We start from the raw sequence: 27,248 nt of genomic DNA, 5'->3' as shown, positions 1-27,248 counted from the left end.
GTTCTTTGGCCCAGTTGACCTTTCTACTGTTTGGCTTGTTGTTTTCTCCTTTCCTCTATCCCTTTCACTCTTTTCTCTTTCTTTTGGATTCTTTGGGAGAGAGCACAAATGCATCAGGATACCTTATATCCTTGGCTGGGGATTCTCTGGACATGGGAGAGGACCTGTTCTGTTCCTCGCTTGCGCATCCCTCACCATCCTCCCCCTGCACCACCACAACAGATGACTGCTCTGCGTGAACTGGGGACAGTGGGAGAGGAGTGTGATGACCTACACAATTGCCAGCGCTTCATTTAATTTGTAGTAGACAATGGCACACCTTAAATTTCTTTCCCTTAATGTAAAAGGCCTCAACGCCCCTAACAAGAGGAGACAAATATGGCGTTACATCTTTATGCATGATCCTAATGTCATTTTCCTCCAAGAAACTCATGTTTTACACGTAGACACCCAACGCATGTCCCACCCGAGTTTCCTCACGCGGTTTTGGGCCTCCGCGCAGACTTAAGACAGTTGGGGTAGCTATTTTTTTTTAACAGGTACTCCCGTGCAGGTCACTCGAGCCATACGCGACAAGGAGGGACGTTTTTTAAAACTCACACTTCTTCTACATGGTAAGCCACTCACGATGCTTAATGTTTATGCACCTAACCACACACAGGACGCCTATCTTCGGAACTTGCTCTCCCGGGAGCCTGACCCTATTATCCTCGGGGTGATTTTAACTTAGTATGGGGTCCCAGCCTAGACCGCACTACCTCGTCTTTTCATGGAACCGGAGCTATGTCGGCAGCACTCAAGGGCGATTTTGAAGCCTTGGGCCATATGGACGCATGGCGATACAAGGAGCCTGAGGCACAGGATTACACTTTCTACTCCCATGTCCACCAATTGTATTCCCGCATAATTTTTTTTTTTCTGTCCCAGTCTCTCATTCACTCTTCAGAGTCCACATCGATTTCAGACATATCGATTTCTGAACATTCTCATTTAGAAATTACTCTAACTGGTATGGGAAGGCACCTCTGCTCCATTCCTAGGTGGTGCCTTCCCCCTCACGCCCTTCAGGACCCAGTCTATGTGGCGGAAATTCACCAGGCGATACAAACATACTTCGCCACTAATGACCTCCCAGACACTCACGGGCATGTCCTATGGGACGCCTTCAAGGCCACAATCCGTGGCGTTATCACTTCCATTTCCATCGCTTGCTCGCGGGAGTCCCGCATGGTGGAAAATAAACTTGCTTGAGACATCAAATTGCTGGAAAGGCAGGACCATAGGGCACCCTCTAAGCAGACACAAAAACAGCTTGCCTCGCTTCGGGGCCAACTTAAAGCTCTCAGAATTAACAAGGCGGAACACTCCCTCTTAGCCCTAAAACAGAAATTCTATGGTGGGGGTAATAAGGTGGGTACCATGCTAGAGCGTCGCCTTCGTCTCCAGCTGTCCCGTAGCCACATCTCCAAAATTGCGCTACTGGGGCGGGGGGATATTCTACCTCAGAGCAAGCCAAACAGCAGGAATTCGGCACGTTCTTTTGCGCTCTCTATGACTGGGGGGACACCTGTGTGGACCAGATAGACCCCTTCCTGGCCTCTTGCCCTTGGACGCCACCAGACCCCTTTTTAAACAGCAATTGGAAGAGAATATCATGGCTGAGGAGCTCCAAAAAGCATTGAAAAGCTTTCATATTGGGAAGACTCCAGGCCCTAATGGCCTTACACTACCATTCTATTGCCCCTTTCTCCCGGAGCTACGGGCCCCGCTGCTGCAACTTGTTAATTCCTTTGCAGACACAATCACTGTCACACCGACAATGGCGGAAGCCGAGAAAGCGCTTATCCCCAAGCCAGGGAAAGACCCGATATTGTGTGCGTCATACCGCCCCATTTCATGGTTAAATGTTGATGTTAAATTATATACCAAAATCTTGGCCCTACGTCTAGCCCATCATCTCCCTGGCCTAATTGAGCCCGACCAGGTAGGTTTCATCCAGGAGTGCCAAGGATGGACAACCTCCATCGAGTGGCCCACTTAGTGGAAAAAGTCCAACGCCGCAATATCCCGGCTTTCCTCCTTTCCCCAGATGCAGAGAAAGCTTTCGACCGGGTTGACTAGTACTTTCTCAGAGCTGTTCTGCAGCGGATAGGACTGAGCCCAGTCATGATCGCTCTAATTAGGGTCCCATACGCGACACCATCGGCGAGGATTATAGTCAATTGTCTCCTTACCCCAGCCTTCATTCACCAGGGCATGCGCCAGGGGTGTCCATTGTCACCTCTACACTTTGCCCTTGATGATTGCCATCCGCCAATCGGCGGAAATACCAGGCCTACGGAATGGGGGGCTTGATCACAAGATCGCCCTCTTCGCCGATGACCTCCTCTTGACACTCACCGATCCCGCGACTTCTCTCCCCACGTTACTTGATGTACTTTCCCAATTCGAATTGATCTCGGGGCTCAAAATCAATGTTGCTAAGTCTCAGGCGCTTAATCTTATCCTCCCCACAACAGCTCGAGGACCTGGGAGAAGTTATCCCCTTCCAATGGGCCCCACGATCTATCCACTATCTAGGCATTAATGTTGCGGACATTTGAGACTCGTGGACACTGGCGAATTGGCCGGCTGGTAGAAAGTCAATACAGGATGACCTCCACCATTGGCAATCTCTTCCCATCTCCTGGTTGGGCCGCCTCAACGTGGTGAATATGTCAATTCTTCCTAAGGTGCTCTACCTCTTTCAGGCGCTCCCAACGCCTATCTCCCAGAGGGACCTCCTGAGCCTTCAGCGGGAGGTGACTGCATTCATCTGAGGTGGGGGAGACTGTGTTTTTCTACAAAGGTCGTAATGCTACCGCATGACTGGGGATGGCTGGCGTGCCCGACTTTCTTGCCTATTACTGGGCATCGCACCTGCATCATATTTCGGAGTGGGCGGTTCGAGAAAGCGAAAAGCACTTCTTCCACAAGGACAGGGCCATGGCCTGGCACCCACTGTGAGACCTAGCCTGGCTGCTGAGAGGTGCTAGACATCGTAGCGCTTATATTGCCACCCGACAAAAATTGTTTTGGAGCTCTGGGACAGAATAGCAGGGACCCATGGCCTTACCTCCTTCCCCTTCCCTAATACACCTCTGGCGCATAATCAGGGGTTTCCGCCTGCCCTGCACCCTGCCTCCTTCCTTGCATGGGAGGCTGGTGAGTGTCGCATCATAGCACAACTTTTAAAGGGGGCTTTTTAATTCCTTTGAGCAATGCAGTAAGGACTTCAGACTCCCTACAACAGCGCGCTTAGAATACTTTCAGATTCATCATTGGCTACACACCCCTTCCTACACAAAGGGCGCAACACGCCAGCTCACGCCCTTTGAGACTTTAGTCCGATCTTTTGATGGCTCCCGAGCGGAGATTTCCAGGACTTATTAGGTCCTTCAACAATCGCATGCCATGCCACCTCATACCTACCAACACCGCTGGCAGATGGACCTCGAGGAGGATATTCTCCCTGACCAGTGGGAGCAGTTATGGCAGGACATTCCTGGTATTTTTATAAGCTTTGCACAACAGGAGACAGAGTATAAATTCATGACCCCTTGGTATTATACCGCCCTTAGGCTGCAAAAGATGTTCCCTGGCTTCGCTCCCCTCTGCTGGCGCTCTCAGGCCCCCCAGGGTTCATTCATGCACATATGGTGGTCTTGCCCACTCATAAAAGACAGTGGGAGAGAAGTCCTGAGCCACATTAGGGAGGTGGTGGAGTTTCCCATACCGAGTGCCCTGGGGGTAACGATTCTAGGGCTCCGTCCAACGTCCCTTAAAGCCATGACACACTCAGACTGGCGCTTGATCCTTCACATGCTTACTGCGGAAAAACAGGTCATAGCCCTTCACTAGAATAAGGCCTTTGCACCCCATCCTTGGCGTGGCTCACTCGTCAATGGCATGTCATGGCGATTGAGCTCCTCTCTCATAGACTAACCCACACTGATGCTAAATTTGAGCGCATATGGCAGCCCCTGGTCTCACACCCCTCTAAACTGGAACATGTCCGATCTGTTCCTCCCCGCTTGCGAGCTCACCAGCTCTTTGCCGACCCCTTCCTTCCGAGGGGGGAGCCCTGTGGGGACGGGCGGGGTAGCAGGAGGGGGGGCTACATACCCTTTCCTATGGAGGGATTGGCCTTGACCCCATGTCTGTGGAGCTTGCCCTACACCAATAAGACGTTGCACCACACTCTCTTCCCTTCTCCTCTTCTTTCTCTGATCTTTTCTCATCTCTCCCCCTCTAGGTATTTGGTATTAGGGTTTTGTTTTTGTTTTCCTTGTTTCTTCACAGGACAGCAGAACTGGGGGTCTCCCCTGGACTTTTAGTTGCAGGCAGTATTTGGCGCCTTTACAAGCCGTTGGTCATTGATAAACTGCTCATAACCGAACTGTGCCAAGTCTGGATAGATCTTTGTTGTGTTACATTATACTAGGGCTTACAGTGCTATCCCCAGACCTCGGACTGGAGTAGCTAATAATGTTATCTAGGGGACGCTATGCTCTTAATACACTCACTCCTTAGGGATCCCCTATTGTTTAGAAGTTTTTAATAATCTGCATCTTCTACCCCATATAGGTCTATTGATTCAAATATGTTAGTCCAGATAGTTTAGGCACAGGTATTCGTGAGAACCCCGACTGCTTGATTTGTACTGGTGCTACAGCATTGGTTGGGGGTCTCTAGTGTACCTTTGGTTATATAATATTCAAACTGGTGGGGGGGTTCTCTTTTTTTTTCTTGTTACGCACCCTATGGCTATCTTTTGTGCACCATATCTTATAGCCTCACTACTGTGGACCAACGATGTGTGCAATGTAATTTGCCTGCTAATATCTGCCTACTGTTGCTTATTATCTGGTGAATGTTGACGTTTTTCCTTTTTTATTGCGTATAAATTCAATATAAGTCAAAGTCAAAGTCAAAAAGCTTTATTTCGATAAAATTTCATTATCATAAAAGCAAGTTAAAAAAATGAATGACATATATCCAGTTAATAGCAACAAATATAACATTTGCTAGAATAAGTATGGTGTAAGAAGGAATTAAACAGTATTTTTAAGCTTTCTGGCTCGAATAGCCCAAGCCCAGAATAAAAATTTAGCTAAGGCACAGGCATAGGGTACATAGCTGTCCGAAACAAGTATCCTGATTGCCACATCATGGCTCCTGGTTCCCAGTTGTCGGCACAAATTCTTCAGCCACGCCCTTCTTGGTTTGGCATATTCGTTACAGACAAATAGAAAATGGGCTAATGTCTCTGGGTAAACTAGACATGAAGGACATAGGTCGGTTTTGTATAGACAGGAATTCCATGTTTTGGTGAAAGTGTTCAATGGCAAGGTACCCGTTCTAAATTTAAAATACAGAGATCGTGCAAACGGTTTCCCGATAATATCTAAGTAAGGTTCACGCCTGGGAATGTCTTTAAACTTCAGAAAATCCTCAGTGAGCCTTCCAATGGATACGCTAGAATGCCTTTGGGAGCAAATCCAATCCCGATATAAATTTTTAAGTACTTGCTTTGGAGGAGAGGTTCTGCTTAACCAAAAGTCCAAAAGGCCCAGGTTCGTCAATAGGGATTTCATGTCTGTTAGCCATTTAACTCTGGCCCAATGTGGTGACGCCATTATTTCTTCCAGTCCTCTGGCGTAGGCACTAAGTTCCTCTACTCGCCAAATACGGGCCCATAATAAAAGAGGACGAAAATTCGCAATTTCGCCAATCTGAGTACAGCCAAAGTCCATAAATAAGGGTAAAAGTGGGGTGCTTTGAGGGAGGGACATTATTTGTCTACAGAAATTGTTCTCGGATTTTTGGAGAGCTTTTGAAGATGCGAAGCCCCAAAGTTCAGCTCCGTAAAGTGCAGAGCTGACACCCTTGGCAGCATAGATCTCTAGGACTGTTCCTATTGGTTTGAACGAACTGGAACGTTGCTCCCTCAATAGGGCACCTGTGATCCTTTTGTGATTCAGCAGCATCTTATCTAAATGGGGAGACCAATCCATTTTGTCTGAAATGCGTATCCCTAAATATCCATATCTTATAGCCTCACTACTGTGGACCAACGATGTGTGCAATGTAATTTGCCTGCTAATATCTGCCTACTGTTGCTTATTATCTGGTGAATGTTGACGTTTTTCCTTTTTTATTGCGTATAAATTCAATATAAGAGATTTAAACAAACAAGCACCACTTGGAAATGACCTTTTCAAAGGATGAATAGACCTTAATGGATGTAGTTTGGAAATGTAGGTGAAGAAAATGGTCTGAAAGTGAGTTGAAGGCTTCTTGATCATTGGAGGGTAAGTGTGGCCCCTTCCAAGAAGCTGGGTATCAATTTAGGGGAATGATTCAATTAAGGTTGACAGAAGCTGCATTCTAAAACCACTAAAGATTTCAAACTTGAATCCCTATGAAAGCGCAAAGATGGGCCAGTCCTCTTGTGGCTTTATATGGGAACAATTAAAAGGCACACGCTCTCTTCAAAACAATGTTATACAGTGCATATTATGGCTGTACATCATTGGTCCAGAGCTCTAGCAGGTCACCCTAAATCACTGACTTTGTTTTGTTTGGGTTCAAATATCTTCAGCTGGTTCTCATTGTGTGTTAGTAGGCTGTCATCAGGAATTGCAGGGACAATCTCACCAAGACTTTGGTGTCTTCAACGTACATGTAAGTGAAGAAACAGGAAGACCTGTGAAGGACTGGGTTCTGCTAAGACCCAGCGGTGCCAAGGACAACACCTGAAACCTTCGTGGGTTACCTGTTCCGGCGTACAAATGACAGAGACACGGGACACTTCCTTCGGCGTCAAAGATTCGAGGTTTATTTACTGCAGGGAACACAGAAGTCACAAGAAGTATATAGCATGTAGGTTCATGGAGACTGCTTCGACTTGTATCTGTGGATGGCTCCTTTTATACAGTTTTTCGTCATAAGATAACATGGCAAACAAAAGATTACAACCCAGTTCCCACAGTACATTTCATAGGGGGTCGCTTTCATGTATTCAGGGCCCGGAACGTAATTACAGTAGCATTTGTCGGTTCCCAACTGTAAAAGTACATCTTCCCACCATTAGTGCATTCCGTTCGGCTGTAAACGAATCAAGGAAGAGTCAGAAACAGGTGCAGAGGAAGACAAAGATAGCGAACAGATCGACGAGAGTGTAAAAGGGGTGGTATCAGGAAACACGATGGCAGGGATCAAAGGAGACGTGCCTAATGAATGCACAACTGAGACAATAGACCAGCACGGCAAGATGAGCCTCGAGCGGGGCCATCTGCCTTACAGTGTCATCCCCCTTATCATAAAGACACCCTCAAAGGAACACGTGTCTTCCGCAAGAGTTTGGGAATCCCAGGGTCACGGAACGGACAGTGTCCGTTCGCTGGCTACTTGAGGGCAAGAAACAAAATGGATGCCACATCTAAAATGGAACCCGTGGGTTCAGATGAAGAAACCCATGGAACAAACGAACGGTTTAGGCTAGTACAGCGAAAACGCGTACACCCACTAAACTCGTCATTTGCAGTTCATAGATACCAGACTCGACCATATTCGGGCGAGTCGAAAACACCACTTACAATTGTCACGGAACCTCAGACGCTCCTTTTGCCCTCATGTAGGCAAGCACTAGTCGCAATCAGAATCGATCTCGATATTCATCAGACCATCCAGATGTTGCTGCAACATTATTCTATCCATCAATGTTTCCTTGGTAACAGGTGGCCGTCTTATACAAGTCGTAGCACAGAGGCCACATAAGGCAGAACCACACTGCACACAAAGACAACACGTGAACAGAAATGCTACAACAACCCCAATGATCATCAGAATTTTCCAACCCCACGTCGACATCAGGCCCCAAAACCACCCTAGTAGCGTCCAATCTCCTACGTCCACGTGTATGGACTCGGAGATTTTATGCAACTTCGAGATGGCTTGATAGACAGTTGGAGCGTTGTCAGGAATAAAAATGCAGCAACTCGAATGGATCACCTTACATACTCCACCTCTATCTGCAAGGACAACGTCTAAAACCATACGATTTTGTAACGTCATAAGCCTGTCAGCCTGAAGCTCTGCTGTAATATTGCCAAGGGCGCTCGCAGTGATATTAGCGGTCGATTCCACCACTTGAGTCAACTGTCTCAGGTTCCTACTATTGATCATAGGTCCCCAAAACGGCAAGAAACCCTTAAAGAAGTCTCCTGCTTCTTTACCGGCAGTGTCCTCTTCGCTAATCACGCCTCTCACAACTCGAGTCTTGTGATAATCCGACCCAACAGTAAAGGTCGGCGGCAACAAATTCGCAATATAACATGTGCCTGAGAAGTCACAAGGCAGCCATGTATATGCGCGATCGTAGCAAACAAAGTAAGTACCCTTGGCAGTCAGAAGAACAGGGGAAGAGGTCGTCGGCAAAGCATACGTTTCGGTACAGGCACTCCTCCCAAGCTGAGCTCGCGGGCTTCGGCCTAGACCTTTCAGACAGAAATTACTGAGATGGGGTACGATCCAGATCGGAGACGAGCTTTTAAGCTGCCGATCACCCACTGACATACTATACTCAGCCTCACTCAGATCTCTGTATGCTCGCACCTCTTCCTCTGGGATAAGCGCTGCGTCAAAGATATCCCTATCTAAATCGGCAATCGCTCTTGCCAAAGGCTTGTGGTACGGGCCAGGACCATGATCTGCAGTGCGAGCTCTCGATGGGGGTAGGAATCTAGTGCGCTACGAAACATTGTTTGGAATGCTCGAGCAGAACCCTGGGAACTGTAAGGAAGGACCAAGTACGGAATTCCCCTATCAGTGGTATGTGGCATTAACCCACACACCCAACAATTGGTAGTGTTCATCACCAACTGATGTTGATGAAGGAGCTGAACGAAGGAATTGTTCATAAATTCCGCACGTCTAACCTGCTCGTGTTGTGGTAAGATATGGAAGGAATGAGGAGAAACAGTGGAAGTAGGTTTGGGTTCAGAGGAAGGGGTAGGTGAAGCAGAAGGCAATAATAACTGTATCGCATAATACACTCCACCCACCAATAACGAAGAAACAGTTAGGAATAGAAGGAACACCTGAAACATGAAGCATTTAGTACGTGCTATCCTATGCAATTTGAATCTTTGAGATTGAGTCTTTTCCACCTCCGACAGCTTTGAGAAAGCCATCCTCTAAAAACCGTCCGCAACGTTCTTGACGTACTTCGTTCTGTGTAGCAATAGTCAATCCCCAGGAGTTCCTAGGAATCGACGGCCTCTAACCTAGTGTCAGGACCTACTAAACAGAAGGAAGTACCCGCACGGCCCTACGGTCAACCCGGATGTAAGGTTCTTTTAATTAAACAATGTATACAAAATCTCCTAGCTGTGGAAACAAACGCACATATATGGAAAAGAACTCAGAATTCATACAAAAATCACAGTTGTTCAAAAATGTTCAGAGTGATAATGGGGTAACGTGAATTTCAAGGGAAAAGGCAAAAATAATTTTCTTTATTAGTCTCTAGTGTTGGAATGGAGAAAATATCTGCTTCTTCCAGGACGAGTCTGCTCTTCAAACAGTTGGTCGGATGATGAAACAGAGTCCTGTCGATCAGACAATAGTTCAGATCTTGAATTCTCCACTGACAAAGGTTGAACAGTATTATCCGTCTGCACCAAGGTATCTCCCACAGGCTGAGCGTCGCTGAACGGCACAAAGTTCGGCAAAGCCTCGGTTTCAGATGAGGCGATGCCTGTCCTCACCCACGAGTCCACTGGTAAAGGTATCGGTACTTTTTTGGTGTGGGTGGCGTGCACCCAATGCTTGCGGCCCTCCAAACGAACAGCAGTTCTCGTGGCAAGGAGCACCTGAAAGGGTCCGATGAACCTCGGCTCAAGGTTTCGCTTTCGGCCAAAGTTCCTCGTAACCACCCAATCTCCGGGTTGGAGTTGGTGGCCTGGACCCTCCGTCTGCGCCGGTAGTGCTTCAAAGACCTGTTGATGAATTAACCTCAGTTTAGCAGTCAGATCATGAAGGTAATCAATCAGCATTGGATATGCAAGATCAGTGAACGCACTGGGTCTAGGAACCCCCCAAATATTTGCAGGACGGCCGAACACAATCTCATATGGGCTGAGCCCTACTCGAGAGTGTACAGTCGCCCTAGTGGACAAAAGAGCCAGGGGCAAAGCGTCAGGCCATGAGAGACCAGTCGTAGCCTGAATCTTTGCGAGTTTTAGTTTCAGAGTACCATTGTACCCCTCAACCAAACCTGCTGACTGGGGATGATTGGCGCTATGGAATTTTTGTGTAATTCCAAGGCCTTTACACACACTCTTCATCACACTCCCCACAAACTCACTTCCGTTATCAGACCATACGATCCGTGGCATTCCATACCGAGGAAAGTATTCCTTCAGTAGGACTTTCGCTGTAGACAGGGCAGTATTATCTTTAAGAGGATAGGCTTCGATCCATCGGGAGAATGCGCAAACCACAACTAAAACGTATTTTAGGTTATTGCATCGCTCCATATGGATGAAATCCAATTGGATTACCTCAAAGGGACATGTAGGAGGAGCAAAGTGACCAGGGGGTGTAGGAGTTCCCTTGCCAGGATTGTACATCATACATACCATGCAATTCTTGACCAACCTCTCTGCACACTTAGCGATACCATCATTCTTCCAAACAGGGGACAACAACTTGCAGATACCTTTCGCACTAATATGTGACAAACCGTGTGCCATGGTCACAACAGCTAGCACATATGCATCCGGCAACATCCACCTTTTATTCTCCGACAAATCAATCCAACAGCCATTCGCATCCATCCTTCCCGTACTCTCTTTCCACTTGGTCTTTTCAGTCTCGGTGGCCTCATTCTGAATCGCTTTCATACTTTCAACAGTATCTTCACACATACCAGTTTCTGCAGGCCACCTTACCGAACTCGTCACATACATTCTAGTTGCAAGGTTTCTTGCAGTCTCCTTAGCAATCTCATCAGCAAACGCATTGCCACGACCAACATCATCCGTCACCTTACGATGCGCACTACATTTAATAATCGCCACCTGCTTGGGCAATGTGAGTGCGTCTAAAAGATCGTTCACAAGCTGTCCGTGCTGGATCTTCGTACCATGAGATGTCATAAAACCTCTCTCTCGCCACAATCGTCCAAAACTATGGGCAACACCAAACGCATACTGACTGTCCGTAAACACATTCACCCGTTTCCCTTTCGACAAAGCACACGCTCTGGTTAAGGCAATCAGCTCTGGCGCCTGTGCAGAGTTCTGGTTCAATCTTGCAGTTTCCACAACCGTACTCAACGTTACCACAGCATACGCAGTCATCACATCACCATTTGGCAACTTAAAACACGAACCATCCACATACAAAGTACCATCGGGTTCTTCCAATGGAGTGTTTTTTAGGTCAACACGACCCTTCGTTTCTTCCTCGGTTCGCAAATAACAGTCGTGTGGTGGTACCTCATCTGATTCCATATTTGTTGGCAACAAAGTCGCCGGGTTTAGGACATTGCAGCGCTTTATTTGAATGTGACTTGCCAAAAGCGTCAACTCATAACCAGACAACCTCGCACTCGTCAGGTGTTGGGTTTTCGTACGATTCAAAAGAGTCTCAACTGCATGCGGAACCATCACCGTAAGCATATTATCCATGACCAACCCTGCAGATTGTCGGATGGACACCGCAGCTGCCGCTGTTGCTCTCAGGCAACTCGGCAATGCTCTAGCTACCGGGTACAAGGTCGAGGAAAAATATGCACATGGACGTTGCTTACCGCCAAATTGTTGCGTCAGAACACTCAACGCACAACCTTCCCTCTCGTGAACGTATAGTGTAAACGGCTTACTGTAGTCAGGACTACCTAACACAGGGGCCGAACACAACGCATCACGCAATTCAGAAAAAACTTTTCTGACACTCTTCCGTCCATGGCAAAGGAGTTGGAACATCCTTGCACGTAAGAGCTACCAATGGTTTCGCAATGAAAAATTTGGAATCCATTGCCTGCAGTATGACGTGATACCTAAAAAGGCACGCACATCTCTCTGAGTTGTTGGCACAGTCATTCGAGCGATCGCTGCAATTCTCTCTGGGGTCAACCTTCTTCCCTCCTTTGACAATAAGTGACCTAGATAGGTTACTTCTTGACAACAATATTGTAGTTTAGAAGGTGACACCTTGTGATGTAAGTCACAGAGATGCTGCAACAGAGACACCGTAGCAGTCTTACAAATTTCTCGTGTGTCCGCAGCCACCAATAAGTCATCGACATATTGGATCAAGGCCGCACCAGCCGGTAACACAAACGCGTCGAGTTGACTCTTCAGGGCTTGGCTGTATATCGATGGACTCTCACAGTAGCCCTGAGGAGCGGGTTTAAACCTAAAGCTGCGGCCACCTAAAGAGAAACCAAAAAGGTCCCTGCTCTCTTCAGCAATCGGAATGCTAAAGAAAGCATTCTTCAAATCGATCACTGAGAACCAAGACGCGGATGCTAGAATCAGAGTCAGTAAAGCCGTAATGTCAGGCACCACAGGGAACTGAGGAACCACAATTTTGTTCACCTCCCGTAAATCAATGACAAAACGATAAACAGGGGGCTTAGATGGATCAGTGCGCTTCAAAATGGGTAGCACAGGGCTATTACACACGTTTCCCCGAGTCTCCTCGATAACATCTTTCTCGATCAAATCATAGATGATCGCTAACAATGCTCGTTCACCATCAAGGGAGATACGATACTGGGGAATACGTGGTAATCGCACATTCGATTTCAATTGGACAACATAAGGGGAGATGTCAAGCAGGCCCACGTCATTGGGACCTGTCGCCCACAAAGATGCAGGAAGAGAACTCAATTCCGGTGGGAGTTTATCGATGGACAAGTACATAGGAGAGATTACCGTCTCACCCAATGTAAGCTTCACTCCCGCAGGAGAACTATACAAAGTCGCATACAGGCGTTTCAACAAATCCAAGCCCAAAAGATTTTCACCACAACCAGTAGTTAAAATCAAAGGAGCTTCCAGCTCACGAGGCCCAATTGTAAGGGGCAAAGGGCGAGAAACCGGATTGCTAACAGGGGCGCCAGAGAATCCAACGGAAACATTTGTTAAGCCAGACAAAGGTGCGCCAGGGAGTTTCAAATGCATGATGGAACTTTTCGCTGCACCAGTGTCCAACAGAAAAGGCTCAACTACGCCTGAGGTGGCAACTGCGACGTAAGGCCCTCTCTGATCAACCGGAACTGATACTACTCCCTCTCCTTGTCAATGGCTGTCCTAGTAATTACCGTCATCAGTACCCTGATCAACGTAATAATCGTCCACATTGTACTGTGCGGATCTACCCGACGATGATCCACGCTGATCAAAACAATTATTAGAATCAGAGGAATTATTAGAACGATCATTTTGATTCTGCTTAACACCACGACCTCTACCTCGTGAAGCCTGCTGAGGACCACTACGGCCTCCTCTAGATGAATTTCCACTATTTCGATCACGCAGAACTGGACAATCGAATTTCAAATGACCCTCACCTCTACAATAGGCACACTGATTGTACCCAAGCATAGATCTCTGCGAAGAAAAGTCATTTTGCGATTGTGACCTAGCGGGCTGTGACTGCAATCTATTCCGCTGCTGAGAATCATTCTGATTCGAGCGCGGAGGATATGCTTGTTGCAACAAAACTTTCGTTTTGAGCTCTTTCGTCTATTTATCTGCACGATCATTTTCCTCCTTCTCTCTATTTTCATAATATTGAGCCGTAGCCAATATCTGAGCAGAAGTAGAAACAGCCCACGCACTCTCTGAATTTTTTAATTTATTGCTTAGGTCAGGAAACAAATTCGACACAAATTTGTCCACAAACAATCTCTGACCTCCCTCAGTGCCCATATCTTGACCACTATGATCGATGAATGCCTCCTCAAATCTCGTAAAGAAATCGGAGACACTCTCGTCCTTCTTTTGCTTGCAAGCAGACAATTTGTCCCAGTTAACTTTCATAGCTGGCATAAGCGTTTTCATAAGTGTAATTATTCTCTGAGGAAGATCGGAAATGAGCTGTTCAGGCTTCGCTCCACCAACTTGTCGTCCGTCAGCCGCCACAAGAGCAGCCCAATCACCGCCTAACTCGGCTACATGGTTTTCCTGACGAATTTTCGCCCATACCGGTTGCGGTACGACATTGCCGAACAACATATCGATGTCGGCAAGATTCATTATCGTAGCATCCACTAACTGAGACAATTCTTTATAGTACCCTGCAGGATTTTTGCGAGGGTCGGGCAAAGTCTGCTTAACCTGCAAGACTTCCGATCGTTTCCATGGAAGGTGTATCCAAACTCTCTGGAAGTGTGGCAGGATCGGAGGGGCAGCACCACGGTTACCTGGCATATACACTGGTGGAACTTCGCGCATGGGATACTGACCAGGCATTGCCATCTACTCCTCAGTTTCATCTATAAACAATGCTCGGGGTATCACAGTAGGACGAAAAGATAAAAGATGCTCTAGAGCACGTCGAACATTGCTACCCACAAGTATACCACTCGCAAACTGAAGCTGAAGTTCAGTCACATCAACCGGTACTTCGTTGACCTCATCATTAGATATCGCTTCACGTATGAATTTACACATTTCGTCAAACACGAATCTCTGTGTTGGCACATTGAATTGAGAGAAAGTCTCCACAATTGTGCGCGGAGGATTTTTAAGAGGGTACCTAATCCAATTACGCGCCATATTACTTAATGTATCACGTTCCCTACCACCAGGAAGCTGACTTCGTCTTTGGGGAGCGTCAGAGTCAGCAGACCCAAGAATCGGTCCAAGAGGAGAGTAAAAATTGGCAACAATATTAGGAGTACGTCGCCGAACGGACGGTGAAGAGGAGAGAAGTAAAGGGGTAACAATAGAAGAACCAAATACAGGAGGAGCAGTAGGAGTAGGAGTAGCCACATGAGTGGAAGTAGTGGGAACAGTAGCTTGAGAAGGTATAGACGGTGGAGCAGTAGGGACAGTAGCAGGTAGAGGAATAGGGACAAAAGGATTTGCAGGAACAGGACCAGCGGCAGGCTGATTGCCAGCCGCCGGAACAGCAGGTTGAGGAACAGGAGGAACCACGGGAACTGTGGTATCCTGTGCATATGGAGGTGGCGACTTCAATAGATAGGACAACAAAGGGTCCTCTACTGCTTCCTCTCCCTTCTTATCCGTATCCGTCGGTAAAACGGGATAACATTTATCCACTGTCATACGTTGTAATCTATCAAAAACTTCCTTTTCCTTCTCTTCTTTGTCTCGCTGGAACTGCTCTGCATTTCTCATCGTTGTAACAATACCTTCTCTCTTATTACGTTTAAGCTGTTTGATTTCTTTTTGCTTGGCTTCTTTACGCCATAACCGAAAGGAATCAAACATGGCCGGCCTTGCTTTCCTTTGAAACAATTTAGCTTCAAGATTATCTAAAATCGGGGTCTCAAAACTACCATGAGGTGGCCAACTAAGGACACCGTCATCTTTAGTGTAACGGACCCAGCAATCATTGAACGTGATAGGACCCACACCATGTCGACTATATAATTCATAAATTGGAGTTCCAACTGGAGGTGTCGGACATGAGTCCTCCAGTCGGGAATCCGCACCACAACCTCTAAAGCAACTGAACAAAGTACTACGGCCAGGCATCGTGCACACTAGCCAAGTTTCACAAACTTCAAGGGTTTATTGGATTACAATATCCCCGCAAAATGCAAAAACCCTCGTTTTTTGGCGACTGCAGACGTCAAATAGAACAACTAAGAACAAAATACGAAGGACCACAAATGCAATGGAACCATGCAACAACTAAGCACCCACAACAACTAAGGTTTCCGGGGATCGACCCACAAATACTTAACTCAAAGAACAATGGCGTCACCAGGAAGGCCCGTCAATCGTCTCGCTGTACCAAGGTCTACGCCAGGCGCCAAAACAGGTCGACAGTCAGGACAGCAGTCCGTCGCAGCCGTCAGGAGGCAGGGATCTTCGCGGGAAAAGTCTTCGGGCCACTTATTTCGACAACAGGATCGATGAAGCGGGGTGCACCTTCCCTCGGAGATTTCACACGAAGTTCCTCACGATCGTCGGGCTTTGGACCGGTACCGCTGATGCCGCCCCACTTTGGGCGCCAACTGAAGGACTGGGTTCTGCTAAGACCCAGCGTTGCCAGGGACAACACCTGAAACCTTCGTGGGTTACCTGTTCCGGCGTACAAATGACAGAGACACGGGACACTTCCTTCAGCGTCAAAGATTCGAGGTTTATTTACTGCAGGGAACACAGAAGTCACAAGAAGTACATAGCATGTAGGTTCATGGAGACTGCTTCGACTTGTATCTGTGGATCGCTCCTTTTATACAGTTTTTCGTCATAAGATAACATGGCAAACAAAAGATTACAACCCAGTTCCCACAGTACATTTCATAGGGGGTCGCTTTCATGTATTCAGGGCCCGGAACATAATTACAGTAGCATTTGTCGGTTCCCAACTGTAAAAGTACATCTTCCCACCTTTAGTGCATTCCGTTCGGCTGTAAACGAATCAAGGAAGAGTCAGAAACAGGTGCAGAGGAAGACAAAGATAGCGAACAGATCGACGAGAGTGTAAAAGGGGTGGTATCAGGAAACACGATGGCAGGGATCAAAGGAGACGTGCCTAATGAATGCACAACTGAGACAATAGACCGGCACGGCAAGATGAGCCTCGAGCGGGGCCATCTGCCTTACAGTGTCATCCCCCCTATCATAAAGACACCCTCAAAGGAACACGTGTCTTCCGCAAGAGTTTGGGAATCCCAGGGTCACGGAACGGACAGTGTCCGTTCGCTGGCTACTTGAGGGCAAGAAACAAAATGGATGCCACATCTAAAATGGAACCCGTGGGTTCAGATGAAGAAACCCACGGAACAAACGAACGGTTTAGGCTAGTACAGCGAAAACGCGTACACCCACTAAACTCGTCATTTGCGGTTCATAGATACCAGACTCGACCATATTCGGGCGAGTCGAAAACACCACTTACAATTGTCACGGAACCTCACCTGTTGAGGGAAGCAAAGGAAACACACAAGTCCAAACATAAGAAATATGGATGTGCCACCTGGCACAGTGCTTGAAAGAGATAAGTTGAGAGAGAAACCATTCCAGAACTATAGTTTGCATCCTGGCCTGCAAGAATGATGAGAGACATCTTAGGTCTGACACCAAAACACAGGCTGTAGTAGACAGCCCAAACGTAAGGTATCAGATCAACTTTTAACTATGTTACGGTTCATTGCATTACTTTGTCAAAAAGGTCAAGTCTTACGTACCCCTGAGGTTTCCAAATAATGTTTATAAGTGGCATGGCTGTCATTGTTTGTTTTAGAGAAGTAGGACCAAAAGTGAGGTCACTTACATATTAATCATGGACAAGAATTTGCAGCAATTTGAAAAGACTGGTGATCCTGGTGAACAACCACTCAAATTATTTCTGACTTGCTCGAGTTAAAATTGGCCCATGGAGGAGCCAGGATCTCTAATGGAAATGGAATGGAAAATCGTCCTGAAGAACTGAAGCCTTGCATTTGTGGCCAAACGGGTTTCGCAGCATAAAGCAGATTTTAATAGAGGTCTTGAACAAAGCTCAACACACTCTTAACTAGACTTTGCAGCTTAGTTTATCTTTAGGACTATTTGATGTTTCCAGCTTTATTTCATGGATGTGATTTGTCCTTTTAGTTTTACAAGTTCCACAGTGATTGATGGGGCAGTGGTCTTCTTAGGAACTGACTGGAAGCTATAAAGGGGCAAAGCATCACAAGGCTGTAAAGAGATTCATGATGACCTTGAGGAACATAGTGATATAGGGCGTAAAGGGATCTACTTCCGATGATTTCTTCTAGGCTCACACCAGGATCTTGTGTCTTTTGAGGAGGATTCTATCATAGGGTATGGGCGAGCCCAACTGTCGGGTGAATCTTGGAAGACATTACCAGATGGACACTACCTGTTGACCCCCTATGGTATCGCCTGGGAATCTCAATACGCTCAATCAAGAACAAGTATTTCACAAAATCTATTGACTTGGCGTATGTATTAGCAAAATGGTGAACAGCCATGGCTTGGAAATGCCCAGAAGCCCCCTCCATGCGGATCTGGCTATAAGACTTGCTAAAATAGGCAATCGTGGAAGTCCTAGCCTGGCACGCATTGATGAAACACCAGAGGGATGCATCACAGCAAGACGCCTGGGACACATACTTACAAAAACTGTAATTCAGACATCAGAAAAACTGGCAGCTAATTCAGATGTCAGGCCTCCATGAGAGATTGTACATTCTCCCCTCTCCAGTGGTGGTCACATCGAAGGCCACACCTCCCCTGCGCCATGTGCGTGTATATTACACACCACATAGACTTTCACGGCTAGGTTGCCATGCCCCTGTGCCACTCCCTCCCCGGTGTCTGGACCTACAGTAATTACTCCATCATCCCTCCCCACACCACAAGGACCCCCCTGCTTCTTGATAGGCACTTAGTGCCATTCTACCCCCTCTGCTGCTTAAATTGCAGTTTAACCCCTGATGCCAGTGTGGGATTTAATTTAAAGTGCACTCAGAGGGCATCTTAGAGATGCCCCCTGAAAAACAGCCAGCCGTGGTGTGGTTCCTGAATGGATGCCCACTATTTGCCACCACCAGACAGGTTTCTGGACCCCTGGGTAGAGAGCCTCCACTCTCTGGGTCCCGAAACAACGCCCATACTGGGCAGAGGTGTCATGCCTCCTCCCCCAGGATGGGCTAGGTCCAAAAAGGTGAAGCTTCAAAGGCCTGCCACCTCTGTAAGCTGTCTCTGCCTTTTGCTGCCCCCAGCAACTGGCTCCTACTTGTTCTGATGTCCATTTTGGGCAGGAGAATCAGCGGGAAAACCAAGTTAGGAGGAGAGGTGTGCCTATCTTTGCCAACCCCACCCCTCAGGTGGGGAAACGAGGTGAAGCACACATCTCAGTACTTTCCATCTTGAAGAGGAGGGAACCCAGCCAATTAGGGAGAAGTTCATGCCCCCCTCTCACAGGAGAGTGGAATAATAGGGGTTGTATCCACCCCAAGGAAGGGACCCATTTGTCCCGACCTACATACCCCTTTAACGCCCCTAAATTTAGTATTTAGGGGCAACCCTGAACCTTGCCTCCTCAGAGTCGAAGAAGAAAGTAGAAGGACCAAAGACCTGTACTGACCCAGAAAGAAGAGGACACCAACTTCTTTGGTCCCAGCCCTCCTCACCTGTCCCAACTCCGACCTGCCCACAGTGGAAATCCCACCATGTCCAGTAGCCCCCGAGAGCCCGGAGGACCTGCCCTGCCCTCATCTTAAAGACTCTGGGGCATATTACCAAGGCAGGCGAAATTAAATTATCGCCGATTTTGCAGCTGTCTTCGGCCACAAAGCAGGGATAATTTCATTGCCCTATTAGCAAGCTGTCGCTAAGATCAGTTAGCGACAGCTTTTAGGTGATAGCGAGCAGTTTGGGGCCCGCTTTGCATGTCAGTGATTTATATCGCTAATGACATGCAAAGTGGGCGTACCCAACCTGTTAGCGACTGAAAGCAGTCACTAACATCGCTATCGCCTATTATCAACGCAGACGTAGCGACAAAAAAATTCACGCTAGACGCGAATATCGCTGAAAACTAACGCCTGCTCAGACCAGTTCTTAGCCTGTATATTCAATGGGAGGTGGCTATTCAGGCTATGTCTCTATTAGCGATAATGCCTGAATATCGCTGGATTTCCAGAGATATTCACGCATTTCGCCGCTATCGCCGTATATTTTATTGCTTTGGAGATAAACGTTGCTAATAGCACGTTATCTCTGCGATAAAATCCAGCGATGCCCGGCGATAAAAAAAATGTTGCTAAGCTTATTTAGCGATAAATATTGCTAGTTGTTGATAATATGCCCCTCTGTCTCCCATAAGCACTGGATTTGCTCAACAAAACCTCCAGCCACAGAATCCGATACAGGTGGCTCTGCAATTCTGCACCACTCTGCACCTGATCCGGCAGCCTGAGTTTGAGTGACCCAACACCATAAGGAGGTCTCCCCAGAGATCCTGACCCAGGATCGGGTGATCCCCAACCTACCTCGAGCTTCAACCCAACGCCTGTAGCCTCAACCTGAAGGATACTCCCGACCGCGAATGGAGATAGTAAGAAGAATACGACGTCAAAAGACATCCCTGCACCCGAAGCCCCATGGCTTGAGTGGCCCAACCGACGGTGTCCAGGAATCTCCCAAGAACCCAACTTACCTCTCCAGCCCGTGATCGCCTTCAGGAAGCGTCCTGGACCGAGCCTGCAGCATCTTTGGCGAACTGGAGATTTTTAATAATTCCTTTTTCACTGAGTTTTATGTAGCACAAACTTGACCCGAAGGTATCAGGTATCAGAGCGTTTTAGACGAGCACCAGTTGCGTTTCATGAAGATACATTTATTTTTGTGATTTGCCCTGAATCACAGGATATTGGGCGTCCTTGCCGAGACTCAAACCAGGTCCCCCAGATTTGAGGTCGACCGACCCCCTAGCCGTTATGCCAACTCCTCTCCCCTAGATATCCATTGAAATCCACAGGGTGACCGATATCTGCTTGGCACACTGTTTCAGAGAGGCACTGTGACAAAAAAAAATTCTTATAAGAATACAATGGATTACGTTTAACTGTATATATCTTCCCTTATTCATAAATTTTTAGAACGCTTATGGTCAGCCAACACATGTTTTACATAATTACTTATCAGGGCTCTAATATTACCTTAAATTTCAAATTATATATGTTCTTCAAATAAAAAAAGAATGTTACATTACAAAATGTTAATCATCATGTTCCACTAAAAAATGTAATACATGTTCATTTTTTCTCTGAAGCCTGTCATGTTTGCATCTGGCAGCTAATGCATGACTCTGTGTGCTGTTGTTCTACAGATTCCTGCTGGAGTTTAACTTGTGCAGTTTCTGGCACTCGGACAATGTCGCAGATGGTGAGTGGGCAGCGACGCTACAGCCCCCCCTCCCCCGAGGCAACATTTCTGGTTGCGGATGAGGAGGCTGGTTCTTTTTATATATGTCTGCAAGGGAGGCAGAGAGCCCACTTTCTAGTGTCTGAAGAAGTGGTGTGGGTGGAAATCACTCTTGTCTTATTTACTTGTAGGTTGAAAGAAAAGCATCTCGTCAAGAGATAGCGTCCAGGTTCTACACATATCTCAAAACAGTATCACTCAATCCAGCCATATTATTCGCTTTCTGAGCGGACACGCCTAGTAGTCGCTCATCGCCGCTCTTTAGTTCTGACAAGAGCTGAACCCTCAGCCTTCCTCTTACAATCACACCTTGCACACCTTTTCCTCTCAGTATGGCTTGTATCCTGGGTACCTCCATACCCCTCAATCCTACTGATGTTCATCCTGGAGTAGCTGGTATCCTCCTATGCTGCTGTATACAGCGAGTGTTGTGTTTCTGGTGGAAGACCCAACATTTTGGTGGTGTAGAGTACACAACAGAAATTCCTTTAAAACTGATCAGTGGGTGCTAAATGAACAGAAGTTCCAAGAATGGGACTCTGGAGAAAAACCACCGTGTAGTTCTGGTACTCTGCCATACTGTAGCCATTGTCTAGGCCTTTGTGCAGAGAAAGATGGGTAGAAAATAAAAAAATAGAAATTCATGTTTGTGGTGTGAGCCACACTTTAAGGACTGGGTGAAATTCCCAGCTATCCCGTTACAAATGGTTTGTAAGGAATCTAATGAAGCACGAGGGTGAAAAACTGATTCCAGTTGCATCTTACATGTACTTATTGGTTTCTAATGCTATTTATTAGTGTAAGAAATACACTTTCCTTTAGTATTGGATATGCATATTCAAAAATACTACATGTCACTAATGTATCCACTAGAAACGATTTATAACTGATAAACTAGACTTCCCACCAGGTGAAGTAGAGGCCAAGTTAGCCACTGCGATTAGTAAAGCAGAGTCCGGGTAAAACAAATCTCAGAAGAACGATGTATTCTCTTCTGAGTCGGCACTGGATGAAAAACATATTGTCACATATCACTTCAAGGTGTGTGGTTTACAATATGATCACAGTGGTGGCTCGCAGAGAGAGTGCTATGGGGCGGGGGAGGGGCAGGGTGGGAGGTAGTGGAGTCGGACGTACGACGGCATGGAGTAAGGTAAGTAAATAAATAAATACAACTATTTACCTTCCGCTCGCTGCATCGCCAACTCGGCAATGCAGTGAGCCCAAGGTAAATAGTTTATTTATTTATTTACTTGCCTTACTCCATGCCGTGGTATGTCCGACTCCACTACCTCCCACCCAGCCCCTCCCCCCTGCCCCGACTTACCGCCCCGCAGCACTCCCTCTGCGAGCCGCCACTGTATGGTCATCATAAAGCAAGATAGAATGGTTTATGATCATTGTCAATTGCTCAGGTTGGCAATACTATACCATCAGTACCGAGATGCCTGCTTTTGAGTTTGAGACTCACTTGGCAAATACAAAGAATTTTCTTTGTGTTAATATGTATATGGTGTGGTTATCTGTGGATGAGTTATACATTGTAAATTTGTTTCATGTTACAAAGTTTTCAGTACCATTTCACTCTTCATTCTCTCCATCTTTTCATTCATCGCCTCCTCCATTGGGCTTCACATTGTCACCATGCCGCCATCTTCTGACATGTTCATGTGCCTCTCCATCCCCTTCATGTGATTTGTTATGTGACCTCTACAGCCAAGTCGTTCTTCCACAGCTGTAAGTATATGACAATAAATGAGTGTGCATGCTTGTGTGTATTGGTGGAGGGGCTTAGCACTCGCAATTTCATTTTATGGCTGAGGGTGCGTCTGTGAACATAAGAACGAGCGACACAGCTTTGGCAGATAAATACCACAGTTTGTACATTTTCCCTTCATCGTAGTAGTTGTAAAGACCACCCCCCCCCCCCCCCCCCAATAGAAGTAGAAAGCAAGGTCACTTTTTATTTTTGTATAGCACCCAACGCAGAGGCACCATGTAACTTCTGTGTGATTCCACCTCTCATCTGATGTGGTACCATTTATCCGAGAGGCATCACATTGTGTCCTGTCAGGTTCTACCTCCTACCGAACTTTACTTTCCACCTGAAAGGCATCATAATATAACCTTACAACACAGAAGCTCAAAAGCACTTCCTGTCTACCCTTTCCTCCTAAGGGACACCATATCATCTTGAGTCTAAGCCTAAGTCTACCTCCCAAATCAAAGATTCCAAAACACTTCCTGTCTAAATTCATCTGCCACCTAATGTATGCCGTATCACCGCCTGTCTAAGTCTCCTCTCAACTTAGAGGATTCTATTACTTCATGGCAAGCTATCTCTTCCACCTCAGGAGACCATATCACCTTCGATCTAAGTCTACCTCACAACTGAGGGACCACACCACACCTCATTCTGTTTAGGTCTATCTCCAGTTGACATAGCTCATATAAGTACCTTTCTATACCTCGCACTTAAGAGGTTCTCCATCAGAATTCCACAACTAGAAGGAGCCATAGTTAACCGGTTGACTAATCCTGCAGTTCAATATCAGCAGATGCATCAAACTTATATCACTAATTTGTTCTAATCCCCATTTCATCTACAGATGTGAAGATTCCTTCAATGTTTTCTTTTGGGGCTCATGTCCTTTCATTTCTGCCTTACCTTATGCTCTTCTGTTGGAATATGATATATTTCTATCTAGTTTGGCTTTCTTCAATTCTTTGTCTCCTGATCTAATTCCTTCACACTTTGTCCATCTCTGCATTTGTGTGATTTCCTCCCTAAACATATTTTACTATGCTTCTTTCCCTACACATTTCTCTTTCCTTGCATTCTGTTTTTCTTACTGCATAGCGCTCTCTATCGTCTTACTTCGCAAACAAGTGAGTCTCTTTCGAAATTGTCCCATGCATAACTCGATTTTTCTCTCAGGGCCTCAGTGTCTTCTGTCATCTATTTTATAAGCCTATTTTACTTTTTGCACAAATGCCTCACATGTTTTTCTTTGCACTCACAGCTCACAAGCACAAGAAGCACGACACGTTGCAGCCATGCGACACCGAATATCCTGTCTTCGTCCATGATCCATCTATCAGGGAGGCCAACGGGCTCATTGATTGTGGAAACTGTCAAAAGTAAGAGACCCCTTCTCTTTCTCTCAAGGCAGACCCTAACCTACGCCGTCTCACCAAAAGCATGCTTTACTGCTCAACCTACCAGGAACATGCCGCATTTCTTGCATTATCTAAATCTATATGTTTGCGCTAATTGACTGCTAGAAATATCTCCAACTACCCTTGTTGGAAGTCGGGCCAGTATTTGTAGTAACTGAAACAGCAATCATGGAGTTTCTGGTAGTGGTTGCTGAGATGTGGTTCCACACCTATTAGAAGAGATTGCTATCTCACATACTGAAGGCTTGTAATCACTAACAGGTACATGCATCATTGTAGTCATTTGCCATTTCTTAATTGCGATTTTTAAGGAATCGCAATTAAGAAATCGCAAATGCCTATGCATGTAGAAATCACTGAAAAATTTGCGATTTCTAAACATTCCTTAATTGCGACTCGCAAATTGCGACTCGCAATTAAGGAATCCCTCCCCATTCATTCCTATGGGCCTGGAGGCCCATAGGAATGAATGGGAAGACATTCTCATGTTGCGAATCGCAATTAGCGATTCGCAAATGGAGAATGCAATTCCAAGGGTGCAGGGGTGTCCTAAGTACACCCTGTTGCACCCCTGAAATTGATATGTGCACCCATGTTACGCATATGATATGCTAGGGGCATGTGTGTGCGTAACATGGGACTTTTAAAAATGCACTTTGATGCTTTTTTCAAGAAAATCACAATTTACCATCACCTTATAAGTGATGGTAAATTGCGATTCTTATTTGCAAAATCTCAAATCTTTTTACTTTCTTACATTGCATTTAAGGAATCTCAAATTGCGATGCCTTAAATGCAATCGTAATGTAGGAAATCGCTAATTTTGCGATTTCTTAAAATTGCGAGTGGCTTCTTGTATCATGCATTCCAAAAGCAATTTTTGCGATCGCAAACGGCTGATTTTTGCGATTCGCACCGTTTGCGATCGCAAAATGCTTTGATGCATGTGCCTGTAAATGATCTTGCCTCACATAGAAAGGAATGCTGCTCTGTTTTACATCCCATTGCAAGCTCAATACTGCGCAAGGCACTTGAAGTCACACCAGTGTTTGATAGGACATGTGATAGCGTATATATTCTAGTACTGAACATGTGGTAACTACCAAATACACCTTTCTATTGCACATACGCTGTTGCATGTGTAGAATCACCCTGTTAGGACTCCTTGTGTCTCACCCACCTCACATTCCTAGAGCACCAGTGATAACATACATTCATGCAGCCCTAGCATTTGTTCAATGCCCACTACGGCTACTGGAAGCTGTTTTTACTGCAGCTCAATCCCAAACCTATTGTTAGTGTTTTCTTGATGATATAGGGCCAGATGTATCAAGATACACTTTTACGATTCTCAAATAGCGATTTTTAAGGAATCGCTATTTGAGAATTGCAAAATGCTATGTATGTAGAAATCCCAAATTGAAAAAAATTTCAAGGGTGCAAGGGTGTCCAAAGGACACCCTGTTGCACCCCTGAAATAAGCATGGGTGCACATGTGGTGCCCTAAGAGCATGTATGTTCATCACATGGGACTTTGAAAAATGCTAAAATTGGCATTTTTCAAGAAATTCGCAAATTACCACCAACTTGAAGTTGGTGGTAATTTGCGATTCCTTAGCGACAATTAGCAATTTTTTTGCATCATACATTGCATTTAAGGAATCGCAAATTTTGCGATTCCTTACATGCAATTGCAAAATAAGGAAACGCAAATTTGCGATTCCTTATTTTGCACTGAAATTTGCTACATACATACCATTTTGCTCAAATGAGTTCGCAAACGCCGAAATTCTGCGAATTTTGGCGTTTGCGAACCCATTTGAGCTTCATACATCTGGCCCATAGTTATCAGAGTAGAGTAGGGTCTTCATTTTTGTGGCTTGGGCTTTATGATGCTCAGATTGAATGAAGCAGGAGAGAGGCCATCTATGAACATATGTATTGGTAAATAAGAGATTAGAATTGCTTTATAATGTATTTACCACCTGTAACTCCAGTAAACCCATGTTTTCAGGCTTGAAAACACAGGGTAAAATCCATATTATTGGGATATCTGTTTTACGCTCTCAGTAAACGCAGGAATCCTTTACAGACTTTAAAGTGCCTACGGAAGTAGCTGACTGATGCGGACTCTGAGCTTCCCTCTGCATTTAAATGACATGCTAACAGGGCCATGCTCTCTTATGGGGAGCGTGTAAGTGTGCATACTGGGAGCTGTGTGACTACTGCATCTGCACGGCACGGTTCAAGAGAGCACTCTTGAAGGCTTCTGAGGAAGCTGACAGTCTAAATCCTTCAGAAACAGAGGATGCTCCAGGGGCAGTAAGGTAAGTGATTCCATGATGGCTTTGGTCTATTGTTTCCTGATTAGATGCTGCTAATGTTCCAGGGTGTCTGTTTGAGCCTTCTGGACAGTTCATTTAGTTCAACTCCAAATAATAAGGTATTAGCAGCTGCTTGTGGGCATTGTTCTTGGACCAGTACTGTCAGATCTCAGCCCTGCCAACAACCAAGACGTGTGGCAGGGGACAGCATGCCCTCTTGTGCAGGTTCAGAGCCTCTACCTGTAGGAGACCAGAGGGGACATTCAGTTTTCATCAGATTCCATGTCTCCTTATCGAGAGACTTACGGATCCGGAATTTAATGAAGGAGGTCACGTAATCCATAGACCATCAGTCCGAGCACCTTGAGTCCTTCATGTGGGTAGGGTTGAACATTTCCACACCCAAGGGGTCCTTGATAGCCTTCAGCGTTGAAAGCTGGTCCAAATCGTCATTGAGGAAATCTTTCTCCCAACGTTTCCTGAGGATCGAAGACATACTCGTCCACCTTTTCCTCTACCTCACTTTCAAATGAGTAATCATCATCAGTAT

General features: G+C 46.1%; 1 protein-coding gene across 1 annotated transcript in view; it reads left to right on the top strand.

The window, feature by feature from the left end:
• Nucleotides 1-27,248, top strand: part of LOC147668214 (voltage-dependent calcium channel subunit alpha-2/delta-4-like) — a 987,093-nt gene that overhangs the window by 905,110 nt on the left and 54,735 nt on the right. Inside the window, exons 35-37 of the mRNA XM_086948696.1 lie at nucleotides 21,100-21,155; nucleotides 22,911-22,931; nucleotides 24,218-24,335. Coding sequence (XP_086804822.1) covers nucleotides 21,100-21,155; nucleotides 22,911-22,931; nucleotides 24,218-24,335 — 195 coding nt within the window. The remainder of the gene's footprint in view (nucleotides 1-21,099; nucleotides 21,156-22,910; nucleotides 22,932-24,217; nucleotides 24,336-27,248) is intronic.

Source organism: Lissotriton vulgaris, unplaced genomic scaffold (genome assembly GCF_964263255.1).
Source record: "Lissotriton vulgaris unplaced genomic scaffold, aLisVul1.2 SCAFFOLD_214, whole genome shotgun sequence".
NCBI lineage: Eukaryota > Metazoa > Chordata > Amphibia > Caudata > Salamandridae > Lissotriton > Lissotriton vulgaris.
The sequence above is the reverse complement of the archived record's forward strand: the minus strand, read 5'-3'. Positions and strand labels throughout refer to the sequence as shown.